We start from the raw sequence: 15912 nt of genomic DNA on the forward strand, positions 1-15912 counted from the left end.
CTGCACCACCTGGGTGATGAGAGTGACGTCGGTCACTCTGAAAGAGCCGGACACTGGGGAGTGCCGACAGGAAAGACCGGAAAGATGGGGGACAAGACGGGGTCTAAGGGGAAACTGCAGAGAGCAGTTGGTACAATCCCTTTAAAATCTTAAGTCAGATCTGTGCCCTCCTCTATTCCAAATCTTCCCCGCCTTCCTCTGTCCCTCAGAATAAGAACCCAAGTCCTCACCCCATAACAAGGTTCTACGTGGTCAGGCATCCAGCCACCTCTCTGCCTCACCTCCTACCATGGCTCCTCCCCCAGCCTCACTGGCCTCCCTGCTCTGCGGGGCAGAGGCCAAGGGCACCCGCCTCAGGGCCTATACCCTTTCCTCTGACAATGATCTTGACAATGATCTTCCGCCAGATACTATACAGCAGAACTCACGCCCTCACTTCTCAAATAGCATCTTTGCAGATGCCTTCCCTGACCTGCCCCCAGGCCCTGTCCCCCGTCCTCCGATGACCCCTCTCCATGTATTTTATTCCCACCTGACGTGGTACGCGTGTGGGTGCTTGCTGCCTTACTGGCGTGCCTGTCCACGACCCCGGCCAGCGCGTGGACGCACGCCCAGCCCCCGGGCGTGGGCGCCCCAGGCCGCTACCTGCTCAGCTCGCTGCGGCTGTCCCCGAGCTCCTGCAGCAGCTGCTGGCCCTGCCTGTCCCGCTGGCCCAGCTCCTGCCGCAGCCGCCCGCTCTCGGCCTGCACACAGGCGAGCTCTTGCTGGAGGTGCTCGAGGTTCGCAGTCTTCCTGGAGAGGGACTCGCGTAACTTCTCGTTCTCCTTCTGTTTATCTGCAAACACACAACGCGCCGCTGAGAAGAGCCCCCGTTTGTTTTTCCCAACCGTGTTACGCAAATGCGGCACTTCAGCTCGAGCACTCCGGGAATACAGAAGAGAATGAGATTTAATCTGGCATTTATGATTCTGGCATTCCAATTATCTTATGCGTTTTGGGCAGATAAATCTGTCAACATCAAGGCTGCAGATGAAACGTCACTGGGATGAAATGGGCCTGTTTAATTTTCTATTAAATAATGGGCTGTGCATACCTAGTGACTTCGCCTTCACAGAGCAAACAGTGGGTAGAAATTACAGACAGAGGCAAGAAGCGGGCCCCAAATTTTGGCACTGGGTGTTGGGGAAGTCCACAAGCCTCCCCCCTGCAAGGCCCACAGGGCTCTGCAGATGACAGCCAGGCCCACTCACCCCGCAGGCTCCGAGGACAGCACCTCTCCTGAGGGATAAAATACACCCAGGGCCCAGAGGCAGGCCGTGTGCAAGTGCTCTCCTGCCTACTGACTCCATAGCCTTGAGTGAGTGTTTCACTTCTCTGCCTCAGTTTCCAACAGGTGGCAGAGCCAGGATTCAGACCCAGGTTTTCTGATTCCACTCTTAACCTCGACACATTAATTTCCGAGCAAGTTTTCTCCGCCCTCCTCCGACCCAGCCACACTTAACGTCACATAGTTCCTGACTGGTCTACACTTGCCGCTTCTCTAACCCCTAGGCCTCTGTCTGCTCTCTCTCTTCTCCTGAAAGGGCCCTGGCTCTTCTAAACCTTGGCGCCTTGGTTAGTCCCTACTTAGCCTTCCAGACCCCGCATCTGAAGACCAGCCTTCCCTGGGTCGGACGCCATCTCCGGGGCCCTGCAGCTCCCCGAGCCGGCCGCTACGCTGGGGACCTGTCCTCAGACTGCCCGCCGTGGGCTGCCCGGCTGGGTCTCCCATCAAATCGGTTCTCGCTCATTTCTGTATCAGAATCCACACAGGCGCTGAGATAGAACCGGAGCCAGGGATGTTTGCTGGGGGAATGAATGACCTGCCGAAGCCCAAATTTCATCTCTCACACCAAAATCAGCAAGAATAACCTCCAGGGACAGTGAAATAAGCTGGTCCACGTTCTAGCTCCACCACCTTCAGCTCCGTAACCATAGTTCGGTCTACTCCTTAGGCCTCAGTTTCTTACCTGCACAACAGGACTAACAGCGTATCGTTTCGGAAACATTTTAAGCATTGAGAGATAAGGTCAGTGAAAGCTCTCGGGGGGCTAAGCTCCAAACAGACGGAATTAAGAAAAGGGATCTTTATAAGAAATACTGGGAAAATGTTCCTGACAGTAGGGGATCTGTGATGGAGACGTGGCAGTAAGTATTTACAGGCCTCCCTCTTCCACTGCGACCTACGACAAGAGAGAGCGGGGCAGTATAGCAGGACGGGTATCGAGTAAAGGAACTCACATGGGCCGAGCTGAGGGCTCTGCGGGGTTTAACTGTCACAAAGCCCTGTGAGGTCGTCCTGTTCTACAGCTAAGAATACTGAGGTTCAGAGGTTACGTGACCTGCACAAAGTCACAGAGCCACGGGACGTGAATCCAGGCTGGCCGGACTCCGGCGCACGCGCTCTTTCAAGGCGGCAGGAGGCCGTGGGGCTCCCGGCTGCAGGGGCCTCCGGCAGCGCTTACCTCTGGATCCTTTAGCAAGCATTGCATTGAGGGCCTGGTTCTGCTTCCTCAGGAAACGGATTTCTGATGTCAGAGAATTATGCAGCTCTGAACCACAGGCAAAAATGTTTGAAGAACCTAAAAAACACACACAGGGATTCATGCAGAGTCTCCAGGGCAGTACGGCGGTTTCTAGAAAACAGCTTTAAATAATGAGGACACACAACGTACGATGAAAATCACTCCTGTGAACTAGACCTGGTGCCACCAGAGTCCAAAGGACATAAGATCGAGCTGGAAGGAGGAGACAAGAGGGGGCTTCCCCGTGCCTTACCTGTCCCCGGGGTGAACAAAGGATGAGACCGAGGCCAGGGGTGGGTGAGCGGGTGGCAGTCTTAACCGCCCCAGACGTCTCTCCAGAGATCCAAACCCGCACACCGGGCAGCCCGCAGGACTGCTCCCCATCCACAGAGCCGCAGCTGAGCTCCTCTCCTCTCCCCCGCCAACCCCTCCAGACCTGCGCCCTCTCCTGTCTGCCTCCTGCCTGTTGATGGCATCTCCACCATCCCTGCCCCAGCTAGAAACCTGGGAGCCATCCCAACCCCCCCTTCTTCCACTGCCCAGTCACACAGCCACGGCTGCTGGGTCTTGCTCCAAATGCCCGGACACTGGTCCCTGTAGTTCAGGCCTTAGAGCCCTGCCTCCCGACTACTCTGCCAAAGGAGTTATCAACCTTAACACAGTTACTCATGTTATTCTCTGCTCAAAAACATGTGACGGCCCACCACCGTGAAAAACAAACAAAAACCACCAAACACCAGGTGCAGACTTCAGATCGCCGTTACTCAGCTCCGGTCCCCTGCCTCTCCAGCCCAGTGCCCTCAGATGCCTGCAAGCTGGGCCACTAACCCCACGCCCTGCTGTCACCAGCCACGAACCCAGCCTTGGAACCGCCTGTCTCTGGACTTGTTCTGTGGGAAAACACAAGTCCCCACTGCTCACACCGGTTTGCACTCATATTCTGTCAGCTGCAGCTGAAAGCATCCTGGTGCACAACAGCTTACCAGTGGCGTTCACCCTCCCCATCAGGGGGTGTGACAGGTCTCCCAGAGCCAGCGCTCATACCCTTTCCGCTCTACGGCTCTCTCTCACGCTAATGAGCCACCTACCTCAGTGTCCTCTAGTTTCTACTTCACATACGTCTCTCCTCACCATCTTCTTCCACTCTCCCTATGAATTCTCATGTCTTTTCAGAAACACCTGGGTTTGAACCACAGCTCTGGCTTCTTAAAAGCTGCATGACCTAAGGCAAGTCACATAACTTCCCTAAGTCTCCATTAGCTCAATAGAAAGGAAGGAAGTTATTATTACTGCAATGATCATTTGTATTACTATCATGACTGATGATAGGCTGGAGCCAAAATAGAGCAGAGGAGCGATCTGGAGGAACAGGAAGTTCATCTAGGGACGTCTACTGTGGCCACAGCCAAGGTGGTCACTTTTCAAAGGATCAGTCAGGCCACAGAGCAGCTCCTGACAAAACCTGAGCCAGTGGGGTGCCCTTCTGATGCCACGAGGCCAGTCTTACCCCGACCACCGTCACTGGACGCTCACATGACCGGTGACAAGCTGGAAGATCTGACATGCTAGATGACAGCTTTCGGTGATATTCCACCTCGACATGACAAGGAGCCACGCCTTTCCCAAACCTGCTCCCAAGGTGAGCATGTCATGGCGGGGGAGGTGCAGCCACGTTTCTCTCTTTGTCTGTGCAAAGGCTGTGACAAAATGGTGAGAAGAGCCTGCCTTTCCAGGAGTGCGCATCTTTTATGAATGCCTTTTTGTAAACCTTCCGTCAAAGTGAATTACTCTCCAGAGCAATTGCCTGCTCCATTATAGCTGGTGGCCATTTGAGCCCCCAAATAATTCTGTAATTGGATTTGCCAGGGAAGATGTAAAACAGAATGAATCTAATTCAGGCATTACCAAGAGTGAGTGTGAAGGGCCCAGGCGTGTTTTTCTTTCCTACATTTGATATGACTAATAACTCAGATTAATAAATTTCCTTGGGGGTGAGAGGCAGAGGATGCGGAGGGTGGGGGAGGCAGGGGGGTGGAGGAAGAGCGAGAAATGGAGCCACCCTGAACCGAACAGCAGCACGTGCAGCACTGGAGAGATGTCCTTCCAGGAGGATGGCTGCAACGGGCTGGAGAGGAACGGGGACCGGACTAGGGTCCACAGATGCCAGCACTGCCACTGAATGCACGTTTCCGGAACTCAGCATCCCGTCTCCAAAAATGGGAAGGACATCGGCATCCCCACCCTCTGCAGAGCCCTGCAATGTTAAACTAGTAATGGCATACAAAATACGACAGTGAAATAAAACCGATCATGACAAAGAAAACCACCGCCTATGGAGTGGAGCACTGAGCAAGGCCTCAGACACACGGCCTTACTTAATCTCAGTGACTCGTGGGAGATAATTAGGATTGGGGGAGGTAGGGAGACCCGCCCCAAGTCACAAAGCTAATAAACAAAAGAGCTAGGATCCACACCCAGGTAATCCAGTCCCAAACCACCTCAGGCTTTTCCTTGTGCACAAAGCCGCTCTCCGGACACATTCTTCATGGAAGGAGGACACTCTCTTTGGAGCAATAAGAGAAGATGTCCAAGATGTATTGTTCAAAGAAAAAAAGGGGACAGAATAGTGATGTAACGTATTCTATACTTTGAGATGTGAGGAAGGGGAAAAGAATATATATGTTTATTTTTACAATAAAAAAAATACTGTTTAAGGATACAGAAGAAAACTAGCAAAAGTGGGAAGAGAGAAGGGATAATAGGTTTGATGGGCACAGAATGGAGGTAGTAATTTTTAAATCATATGAATTTCTTAGCTATGGAAAAATATATATCTTTAAATTCTTCATGAAAGAATGTCCCATTCAGCGCTAACTGTGGCTCTGCAGCATTGTTGGTGACCTTTGGATGGGCATGTGCGATTTACCAGACTGCTAAATGCTAATATTTTTATAATCTATTATTTACAAAAAGACAAAAGACTGCTTTGTTTTGTTTTAAAATACTATTTCTCTACAACTTCCAAAGGCAAATGAGGAGCCAACCACAATTCAGGATGGCAGAAGCTTAGCCGCCTTCTCCCATGACCAGGGAATTAACATTTATCAAGTAACTGCTTTGTGTCAGGGACTGCAGGGCACTCCACTTAAGTTAGCTCACGTAATTCTCATCACAACAGGATAAAATGGAAATTATTACCCCTGTTTTGTAGATAAGTCACAAATAACTGAGAGTCAGCAGGGTTCGTGAGGGCACCCTGGAGGTAAGCAGCAAAGTTAGGATTTGAACTGAAATCTCTCCGGCCACAAGTCTAATACTCTTACCAATACACAGAACGCGTATCTGGGCCAATGTGTCGCAAATGAAGCACTCGTGGTTTGCGCTGGCTTTGGGAAGGTCCTTCTTACCTTGATCAAATTCAGTCCCTTGCCGTTCCAGCTGTCTCCGTAGCTTCTCATTTGTCTTAATAGATTCTTCTAAACGTTTTCTCAAACTTCGAATTTCTTGTATATGTTCCATTAGTAGGTCTACAGGAAGGACATTTTTAATTTAAAATCTGAAGCCCCTAACAAAGTGAATGATTTCTTGATTATGCGGGGATCTTGAGATTCTGATAGTCCTGGATGGATGAAGATAGTAAGCAATGCTAATTCTTTCCCAGGCCCATATGGGGAGGCTGAGCTATTGCCCACAGACTGGGTTCTGTAATGACTCTCTGCAGCCCCCACGAGGAAGATATTTTACATCACATGGAAAAATTATATTCCATACAATTTTAATGTTAACTCTAATGCAGCCCTTTTTTCTTCTAAATATCAAATATTAATTTAAAATCTTCCTTAAGGTGAAACTAACAGATCACTTTCAAGTCTGCTTGAATTGCCTAAGAGTTGATTAAACTACCTTCATTATGAATCCAGATATTTTCAGAACTAATTCTTTGAAAGGAATATGTTATCCATTTATCACTTATTAATTTCAGACTCAAAAACAAAATAAAACAGTAATCTCAATATTAGTGAGAATGGTAGAAGGGCACCCTCAAGAATACATCCTGTTAGCATGAGTATAAATATATGTAACTCTTTTGAACTATTTTCATCATTAGCTTTAGAAAGAAAGGTTCTTTCCAATATCTTTTACCAAATAATTCTACTTTTAGGAATTCATTTAAAGAGATCACCAGAGATGCTGACAACCATTTGTCAGAATGCATGAAAATGTTTCTTTTTGGCACTGTACATAACAGTAAGAACTGAAAATAACTCAAATTATAAAATAAATTGTACTACATTCATTACACTGTAGTATTATATAGCTATCAAAATTATATTATGAAGACCCTATAATAGAAAAATATAGACACAGAATAGGTTATCAGTACAATCATAACTCTATTTAAAAATGTGCAGACAGGAAAGACACATATACACACAGAAAAAAGAAAATACACCTAAATATTAACAGAGGCTGCATTTGGATAGTAGATTTTAGGTTCTTCAAAACTTGTATCTCACATCTTAATATCATATTTAATAATAAAGTACATAAAATTTTTAATTTTTCAGATTTTCTAAAATGAGGATATATTATTTTTTTAGCCTCTGCCAAACCTCATTTTAAAAAAGAAAGAAGCATAGTTCCAACCTAGAGGTAGGTTTCCATTTAAAGCAGAATCACATTAAGTATCCAAAGGCAAAACTAATGTCTTTGATTCATCAATTAGGGTACACTCAGTATGTCTTGTAATGTTTATTTTAAAACATTATACTAATGCTATGACCCAGTTTTAATTCCTCCAAAACGACTTTCATTTTAAAGTAGTACAATGTTGCAGATCTTTTACTAATTAAATAGTAATTTCACCATGAATCTAAACGTTTATGAGATGACTTAATTCCCAAACCGTCAGCTACTTCCTATTAATGCCACAAGTGTGGCGAGTCATTAGCTGGAAAGTCTGACTGAGGCCCTGGCTGCAGCCTAGCACTGAACAACCATCTGCCATGGACTCCGGGCACGTCATGTCACGTCACGTCACAGCACTGCACCTGCTGCTCCTGCCTCGCTGCCCTGCAAACCTTCCAGCGGCCAGCCAGGTGGGAGTGAGTCAGGAACTTATCTGCTCTGCCTGCAGGCTTCCTCGCTGGTTTCTCCACGTCACACACTGCTGGCTTCTCAGGTGATAATGCTCAGCAGCCATCGGTACCAGTCATCTTCCACTGAGTCTGGCCGGGAGCTGGAATCATCACTTCAGCTTAAGGAAACATTCCCAGTCGAACTGGACACCACTCATTAATTATGCAGCCCTCACCAAGGAGAAGGAAACACTACACTCGCCTTTACAAAGTGGGAGAAAAATACCCGTCACTCTTACAATAAATACCCTCTGACAAATGCTAACTCTTTGAAACCATAAATCCTGTTAAGAAATAAATACCAAAATCATTGTGTACTTCTTTTGCCTAGAAGTTCCAATTTAGAGAATCCAGGTTAAGAAAATACACACCAAATAAGGGGAAAGGTCCATGTTCAAGGATATTCCCTACAGTGCTGTTCAAAACTGTGAAATTTTAGAAATCACTTAAATGTTCAGCAACAGGGGAACGGAAGAAAAACTGCAGTTTAGATATTCAGGGAACTAATCTATAGCCACAAACAAAGATGTTTTGTAACAACATGTCAGAAAGCTTATGATATGTCAAGTGAAAAAAGGAAAAACAAAATTCTCTCTCTGTTCAGAGTATAAATATGACAAAGGAAAAAACAGACGCAAAGACTAAAAGTCTGAAGACAAATGAACTGAGAAGGCAAACAGTGGGCTCACTGGGGTGGTCCCAGCGAGTGCTCCCCCATTCAGGAAAAAGCAAAAAGCCCGGTAATCCATGGTCATGGGTCCTCAAGAGGAATCAGAAATAAAAGATGCCTGAATGGTTCAACACTGAAAGTAAACGGAGGCTGGGGTGGTGGGCGGGGTGGAGACTGGAAAACAGGGGCAGGTGGGAGGAAACATGGGGAGCCCCCAGTACCAGAGCCAGAGGGCTCTACGGAACGGGGATCTCAAATGCTCCAACGCCAGTGAGTTGGCTTGCTGCGTTCCCAGCCCTTCCAGTTCCTCACGCTCAGTCCAGTCCTCCTCCCAGGGACGAGGATAGATTAAGGAAGGTGAAGGAATTAGCTAAAGAACATATATGCATAGCCCATGGATGCACACAATAGTGTAGTGAAGGCCAGGGGGACAGATGGGGGGGCTGGTGGAGGTGGCAAAGTGGGGGGAAATGGAGGACATCTATAACAGCGTCAACAATAAAAAATTAAAAAAGCAATTTCTGCTCCTCCCACCAAGGCCTACGGGCGTGGTCCTGGGATTCTGGCAAAGGGGCTGAATTTCACGCTGAACGGACAACAGTGCAGGAGGAAGCACTGGGGACCGAACGACTCACGGTCTGACCTAAATTAGAAGGCAGATCGTACACAGAAACCACAGCAGGACAGAGCCAGAAATCCAAAGAAAGCAAATGCGGGCAACGGGCTCCAGGACGACCCCAGCTGAGACCTGAGTTGCATCAAGTGTGTTCATGCTCTGGGTGTGCTTTCAAACTGTGCTCCTCGGGGCGCTGCGTGTCCCAGAGGAGCCCGAGAGGCCACCATGGGGGACAAAGCCTCCACTCCTGTTCTTTTACACACTGGAGCTACATGTAAAGGTTCATCTGGAAAAAAGAAATAATAAAGCAGGGGGGTATTGCTAAAAAAAAGATTTAAAGTTTTTGAAAACCGTTGTTCTGTGTAATCAGGTGTCACCAAAGGACTTTAGCAAGGAGGTGCCAGTGTCCGACTTGTGCTCTGAGTCCACTCTGGGCACCTTGCAAAGAACCCACTAGAAGAGAGACCAGAAGATGTCAGTTGAGGTCCAGAATCTATTCCAGGGGTCAGAAGACTATGGCCCCCGGGGTCAAATACACTCTCACCTATTTTGGTAAATGAAGTGTTATTGGAACCCAGCCACATCACTTGTTTACATAGTATCTGTGGCTCCTTTTTGCTGCAGCAGCAGGATTTAGTTAATTACAAAAAAGGCCAGATGCTCTGCAAAGCTTAAAATACTGTCTGGCCTTTCACAGGAAGATTGCTAATCCCTGGTCGCTCTGTTCTGGTCTACACCGTTCCTTGAACTTGTAAAATGCCCCACCTAATGCCCCAACAGGAGGTAACAGAGACGGCAACCTCAGAAGACGTAAAGGGCAGCTGAGGGTCAGGTGGGGCCTTGGGAGGCTGATCCTGCCAACTGAGCTCATGGCTCCACAGCCAGAGGCAGGACAAAGTACTGACGCGCGGGCCAAGGGTTACACGAAAGAGAAGCACAGCAGACCCTTAGGAGCACCCAGAAGGGGTGAGGTGATCTCTGGCATCTGTACAATTCAAAGCAGAAGAGTCTTTGAAGTGCCTCAGGAAAGGTTGCAAGAAATAAAAAAAATTAACCAGAACTGGAACGGATACATAGCCTCAGTGCTCTCCGGCCTGCCACTGTCAGAAGAGCAAGGAGAGATGGCAAGTCGTGTAAGTCACCATTTTAAAACTGAAAACGACTTTTCCCCAACCCCCAACACTTCCAACAACCATAGCTTGCCCCAGTGATAAACGACACTCTGAACGACCAGCTGTGGCCCTCGCGAGATCTCCTTTCATCAGAGAAATATTCAAATGTCACTACACCCTGCTTTCTAAGGCAAGATGGCAAATCACTGTTTAAACCAGGAAAGCTCAGCTACGCTGAAATGCTCCGTAGAGCTGAGTGTACCTTGAGAAAACTTGATCGCCGTGACGGAACTCTTCTCAGTCTCACTGTCTTGCTTCTGGTCCCGGGAGCAGGAGGACTTTGCAGACATGTCACAGTCGGACAATGCGTGGGAGGCTGAAGGTTCAGGAGAGGCAGGCAGGATATGTTGGTAGGTTTCTCTGTCTTCTCCAACCCTTGACCGTTGGGATTGAAAGAGAAATCATGTTCTGCACTGAGACCCCACGCCAGCACCGTGACCAAGGGACACTTAGGACTACTGACCCTTTGTACCTACCCCTCATCTGCAAGGCTGTTTTTGGAGCCCCTCTGTTTCCCTAGAGCATCTTTTAGCAAAGACATTCTAAAAACAAAGCAGGCCCAGGGGGCTTGAGTTTGGAGCCAGTGAAGAAGGGGAAGCCACCATCTGGCTCACAGAGGGGAGACCCGAAGGAGGGCATCAGCCAATGGCAGCTGCTTACCAAACGCCGGCGCCACGCCAGGCGCTGTGGAGGTACTCTTACTTGGTCCTCGCAGAAACCTTCTGAAGTGGGGAGTACAATCCTCACTTAGAGTTGGGGAAACTGAGGCTCATCATAAACTTGCCTGTTGTCTTACGGCTTCCAAGTGACAGAGCTCATATTTGAACCCAGGTCTGTCTCCCTTCAAGGCCCCAGGAGAATGTGGGGGGCCAACCCAAACCCATGAAGTAGTCTTACGGGCTTAAAAACCTCAGACCCCTGGAGGTCCCCCAGCAGGTCCCAATCACTGTTCAGGCAACCATCTGGTTATTAACCTGTATTTCCCAAGGGCAACCTAAGCCATGCGGAAAAACAGCCTGAACTCTGTAAAAAGCCCATGTGAATCTCCATTATAGATAAGCGCCTTAATTTAAGCTCTTTTTTTCCTCCCACTTTTTCCTATTACTTCTTGTCTCATTATTCATAAGCTCAGACAAGAGCAAAGGACTCCAAAGCTGCAATGCATTCATTAACAGGTAAACACCAGATGCAACTTCGTTCAGACAGCATGATGGATGTGTGGGCTTGCTGCTGCCTTGCAGAAGTGCGGGGTGGGCCAAGGACACCCATTTAATTAGCTTACGAGTGATCCACGCAAGCGCTAAACCTATAGCCGAAAAAGGGAGAACGGAGGAAAGAAACAAACCTGTCAGAAGTGGAAAAAGGGTGACACGTGGCGAACGAGGCTCCCTGCCTCCCTCCGGCCCGTTCTCCAAGGGCCACCAAAGCCTTTCAAAGCGGCAAATCTGATCGCACCTCGTCCCAACTTCCCTCCTTCAAAGACTCCCCTCTTCCTACGGGACAGAGTTTGGGCTCTAGACCAGCCCGGCAAGGCCCTGCACCAGCCCCTGCTCCAAGGGGTGACGCCTTCCTCACTGTGAGCGTGCACACTAGCCCAACAGCCCCCCGCCCTCACTCTCACCCCTGAGACCGCAGTGAAGACGGTCTCCAGTCCAGGCGGCCTGCCTTGCTCTCCCCATAGCCTGCCCACGGGACGTGACCTGTTATTGAAAGGACGGACGTGGAGGGCTGAACCGGGAATACTGCCGTGAGAGAGGAGTACGTACTGCTTCTAAAGTTACAGAAGCCCTGATAAAAATGCCCCCCAGTGCTGTGACCTCTTCCCTGCCTGCCTGCTCTAATGACTCTGGTGGCTTTCATGATGCCAAAGAAAACGAAAATTCTACACCCCAGACTGGTCTCTATTTCTTTATTTTACCCCCAGAAGGCCAAAGGGCTGCAGTTCCAAAGAGGAGGGAAATGCCCACAGCACACAGAGCATTCAGAGCCTTTAACCAGTAAACAGAGGCGGTAAGACCGTGGCATCTGCAGTTGGCCACGGAGGCAAGCCAGGAAAGTGTACAATCCACTTATCCTGTGAATATTTTCTGAATTCAAACTGCATGCCAGATACTTGGGGCTGGAGCAGATATAAAGGCATTAAAAACACAGTATATATCCTCCAAAGGCAATGTGGAATACCAATAACAGCTCCGGCAATGAAGTATTTTGTACAACAGGCTCAAGTTTAAGTCCCACCTCTGCCTCTTAATGGCAAGTATGCCACTGTGACCCTCAGACTCCTCATCTAAAAATGAGAATATTGCTCACCTTGTAGGGTCAGAAACATTGAATGTGAATACCCATTAATGCTAGCTCCTTCCTCTTTCAAGGAATTCTGGGGGCAAAAAATAAAGGCAGCAACTATTACCATACCATGTGGTAAATTCTGTAATCTAATTACCTGTCAAGTGCTACAGGAACAGTAACTGACCCTGGGAGGTACTGGAGAGATGGGGGTGTGAGGAGGAGCCAGGCTCATGTCCATGTGAACTGACTCTGAAGAAGGATTTTCAGACTACAAGAGGAAGGTAGAGTGTGCAGCTGTGCACAGTCATGGTCTGGAGAACAAGTCAGAGAAGACTGAAGAAGGGGAGCATGATGGACAGGAAAGATGGGTCCGGCTGAGAAGGGCCTCAAATGTCAGGCTAGGACCTGTGGAATTGATTCTGCAGGTGACCAGGTGCCAGCAGGAGGATGTGCAGTCGGGGGCACACCACCTGACAAATGCCACAGGTGACCTAAAACAGCCGAGTGAAGGCAGCATGATACACAGGGTGCACCCCGGTTTTGTGTGGCCAGTCTCCGTTTCCCAGGTGGTCATGCTTTATTTACAAGAAGCAGACCTAACAGACGGGGAGGGGGCTGGAACCCTAAAACAACTGGCAGATAAACCAGACCCGTGACGTCATCTTTCCAAACGCTGCACGCTCACCTCTCTATCGGCTCGTTCTGGGCGCTCATTCCCACACCTCCTGATTTTCCTGGAAGCAGAGATAACATTAAAAAGAAGGAAAACATTTTCTGAAAGTGTTCCCTAATGACGTCTTGCTCGTCCATTTGTAGAGACCCTGTTCCAAGTGTTTCACTGTTCTTTATTCCAGTCCCGGGACCACAGACCCCTCAGCGCTCACCCTAGATGTAAGGCGACAGCGCGGAGCTACGGCCGGGCTGCCGGGCGCAGGCGCTCCGTCCTTCTCTAGAACTCGGATGCCAGCGGAACACGTGCTGCTGTAGGAAGTGGTACCAGAAGCCAGAAGGTCACTGCCCTTCGGGTGCCCACCACACACGGGCTGCTGGGTTTCCTTCCGGTGTCTGTCCATGCGTTTTGACATGGGTGATAGGATAGCGTGACTTACTTTTTCACTTCATACTTTACTGTAAGCATTTCTCTTACTAAATTTGCTTTAGAAACATCCCCGTTAACGACCCCATTAATATTCCATGGTAGACACGCAAATACCACAATTCTGCCAGTCCCATTCTGACATGCTTGCTGGTCATCTCCAATGTTTCACTTCTATAAAAATAAATGAAACAAACACCTCTGTGCACGCAGCTTTATTTGCATTTGCACTGTTTCCTTAGAAAAACCTCTCAGAAGATGGGTTACAAGGGAAAAGAATACAGGACTACAGTTGGAAAAGCCAGTGTCTGCACCAGGGAAAATAACAGAAATAATGACGGACGAAACCCAAAGAAAACAAAACCTAGCTGGGCAAAAGGTCCTCCTCTCTCTCCTGCATGTTGTCATTTGCTGTTTGAAAGGTAGCCCATGAGTTCAGATTTCAAAGAGACTATCAACTTTGTTTGAAAAATACTGTAGAGCTCTGGAAATTGCAGACTGGGATGAGCTCTTTGAAGAAACTAATGTGTGGCTAAAGAAAAAAACAAACCCTTGTATAGCTATACTTGAAAAATAGACTATAATTAAACCACACCCACACATATTTTCAAAAGTACTCCTAAAAGGAGAAGTTCTCAAACAGCAGAGCGCAAAGGAAAAGGTCCCTGGAGGCTCGCACCTTTGCTTTATGTCTTGTGGTTCCCACTGATGAACTCGCCAGGCTGGTGGGAGGTCTTGTCAGGGCTCCCTGTCCACCATCAGGACGGCCCCTGGGCCCCAGGTCAGTGCCACGTACCCAGTGCTTGAAAGTCACCTTCCCTTGCAGGGTCCTGTCGGGCACCGGGAATGAGTCAGGCAGGCCTGAGTGACCAGGGGCCAGGCCGCGAGGACAGTTCTTTAATATCCACTCTCTCCGTTAGGCCTCACGACCGCCCTACAGGCCCAGTGTCACTATCTCCACTTTATGACAAAGAAGTGGAGATCCAGGAGGGCGCACGTGCCCACGCTCACGCTGCCCACACACTCTCGCCTACTTTCCTGCACGGTACTGTTCGGCACGGGACGAGGAGACAAGGCTACAGCTGCTTAGCCACACATCTGCGTCTCCATCCTCATGCTTACGTCCTGCAAGGACAGGGTATTTTGGCTCCCCCGAAGGCAGAAGGGGGTTGACGGGCCTCTACCACGGTGGGTGCTCTCAAGGGCTCCACCTTTCTGCCCTCTACATTCCTCCTCGGGGAGGGGGTCTATCTTGATTGAGTCAGAATCCAAGACCTTGACTGCAAGTCCCAGACTGCAAGACCACCAGGAACGGGCAGGGACCACTGCACACACAAAGAACTACTCAGTGCGTTTCATCTCACACCTGCAGGAGGGCTGCTTACCAACATTCAGCGGGTGACCTGACCGCAGTCCTACCAACCCCGAGGAGGGGTCATCTGCTGCAGCCCAGCCGCGCAGAGCTAAGGCGTTTGACACACGCCACCCAGGCCAGCAGGTAAGCCCCGCATCACAGTCACCACTGTTCTTTAGGAGCACAGACACTCCCCGGGAACTGTGCAGGGCAGCAGACCCTTGGTCTGGGGCGCATTCTAAGCATTCCTAACCTGATAGTAAAACCATCAAAAGCCTCTCCTTGACGCCTAACAAAATCCACAAGCACAGAAGGAAGTGTCCTGATGCTGCCGGCAGCATGGGTTTCCTCCTCTTCAAATAAGAGATCCTTGGAGGAGCTTGTAAGGACTCAACAATTGTACTCCATCCATTCCCCTATCACAACAGTGTTCTTCAAAACCAAATAACAAATTGCGATCGTGGGATTCACAGGGAGATCATTATGGCTGATGCATTGAATTTCTTGGTGGAAGCTGCCTGCATACAGGTGACAGGGTACCATCTGTCAGCCTATTCCAAAAGCTGAGGAAGGACGTCATGAAAACACTGCTCCCATCTCCCACGTAAATCTTATTGCTTTCCCCAAAAGCCGTGTGGCAGAGAGGGGTCTTCATCTTTTCAAAGAAAAGGACATTTGGTTATCCAACTGATACTTGAGCGAGCAAGAGAATTATTATGCAGGAGAGACCTGTAACTGGTTGGCACGCCTTCAGTTTCCTCTCTGCACTGATCCATCTTGCACGCTGCCACCATTTAAAAAGCCTCTTCTCAAACAGTGCTCCCAAGCTCAAAATCCATCAATCGTACAGAATTCAGTCCAAATATCAGAGCCTGACATCTCCTACCTGACCCAAATGTTTCTTCCTTTCTGTCTCCCCAGTGATTCATATTAAATATTTACAGTGCTCCTCCCTCCTAGGTGCCTGCGCCAGGCACTGAGGATGCAGAGGTGAAGGAGGAGCCATCCTGCCC

The 15912-nt window shown here is 48.9% G+C and overlaps 1 protein-coding gene across 1 annotated transcript in view; it reads right to left on the reverse strand.

Annotated features, from left to right (window-relative positions):
* Positions 1–15912, reverse strand: part of CDK5RAP2 (CDK5 regulatory subunit associated protein 2) — a 165023-nt gene that overhangs the window by 18265 nt on the left and 130846 nt on the right. Inside the window, exons 25-29 of the mRNA XM_090274639.1 lie at positions 13135–13183; positions 10363–10535; positions 5972–6091; positions 2505–2621; positions 646–835 (exon numbers count right to left, since the gene is read on the reverse strand). Coding sequence (XP_090130765.1) covers positions 646–835; positions 2505–2621; positions 5972–6091; positions 10363–10535; positions 13135–13183 — 649 coding nt within the window. The remainder of the gene's footprint in view (positions 1–645; positions 836–2504; positions 2622–5971; positions 6092–10362; positions 10536–13134; positions 13184–15912) is intronic.

This window comes from Furipterus horrens, unplaced genomic scaffold (assembly GCF_987537825.1).
Source record: "Furipterus horrens unplaced genomic scaffold, mFurHor1.1.pri manual_scaffold_4, whole genome shotgun sequence".
Taxonomy (NCBI): Eukaryota; Metazoa; Chordata; class Mammalia; order Chiroptera; family Furipteridae; genus Furipterus; species Furipterus horrens.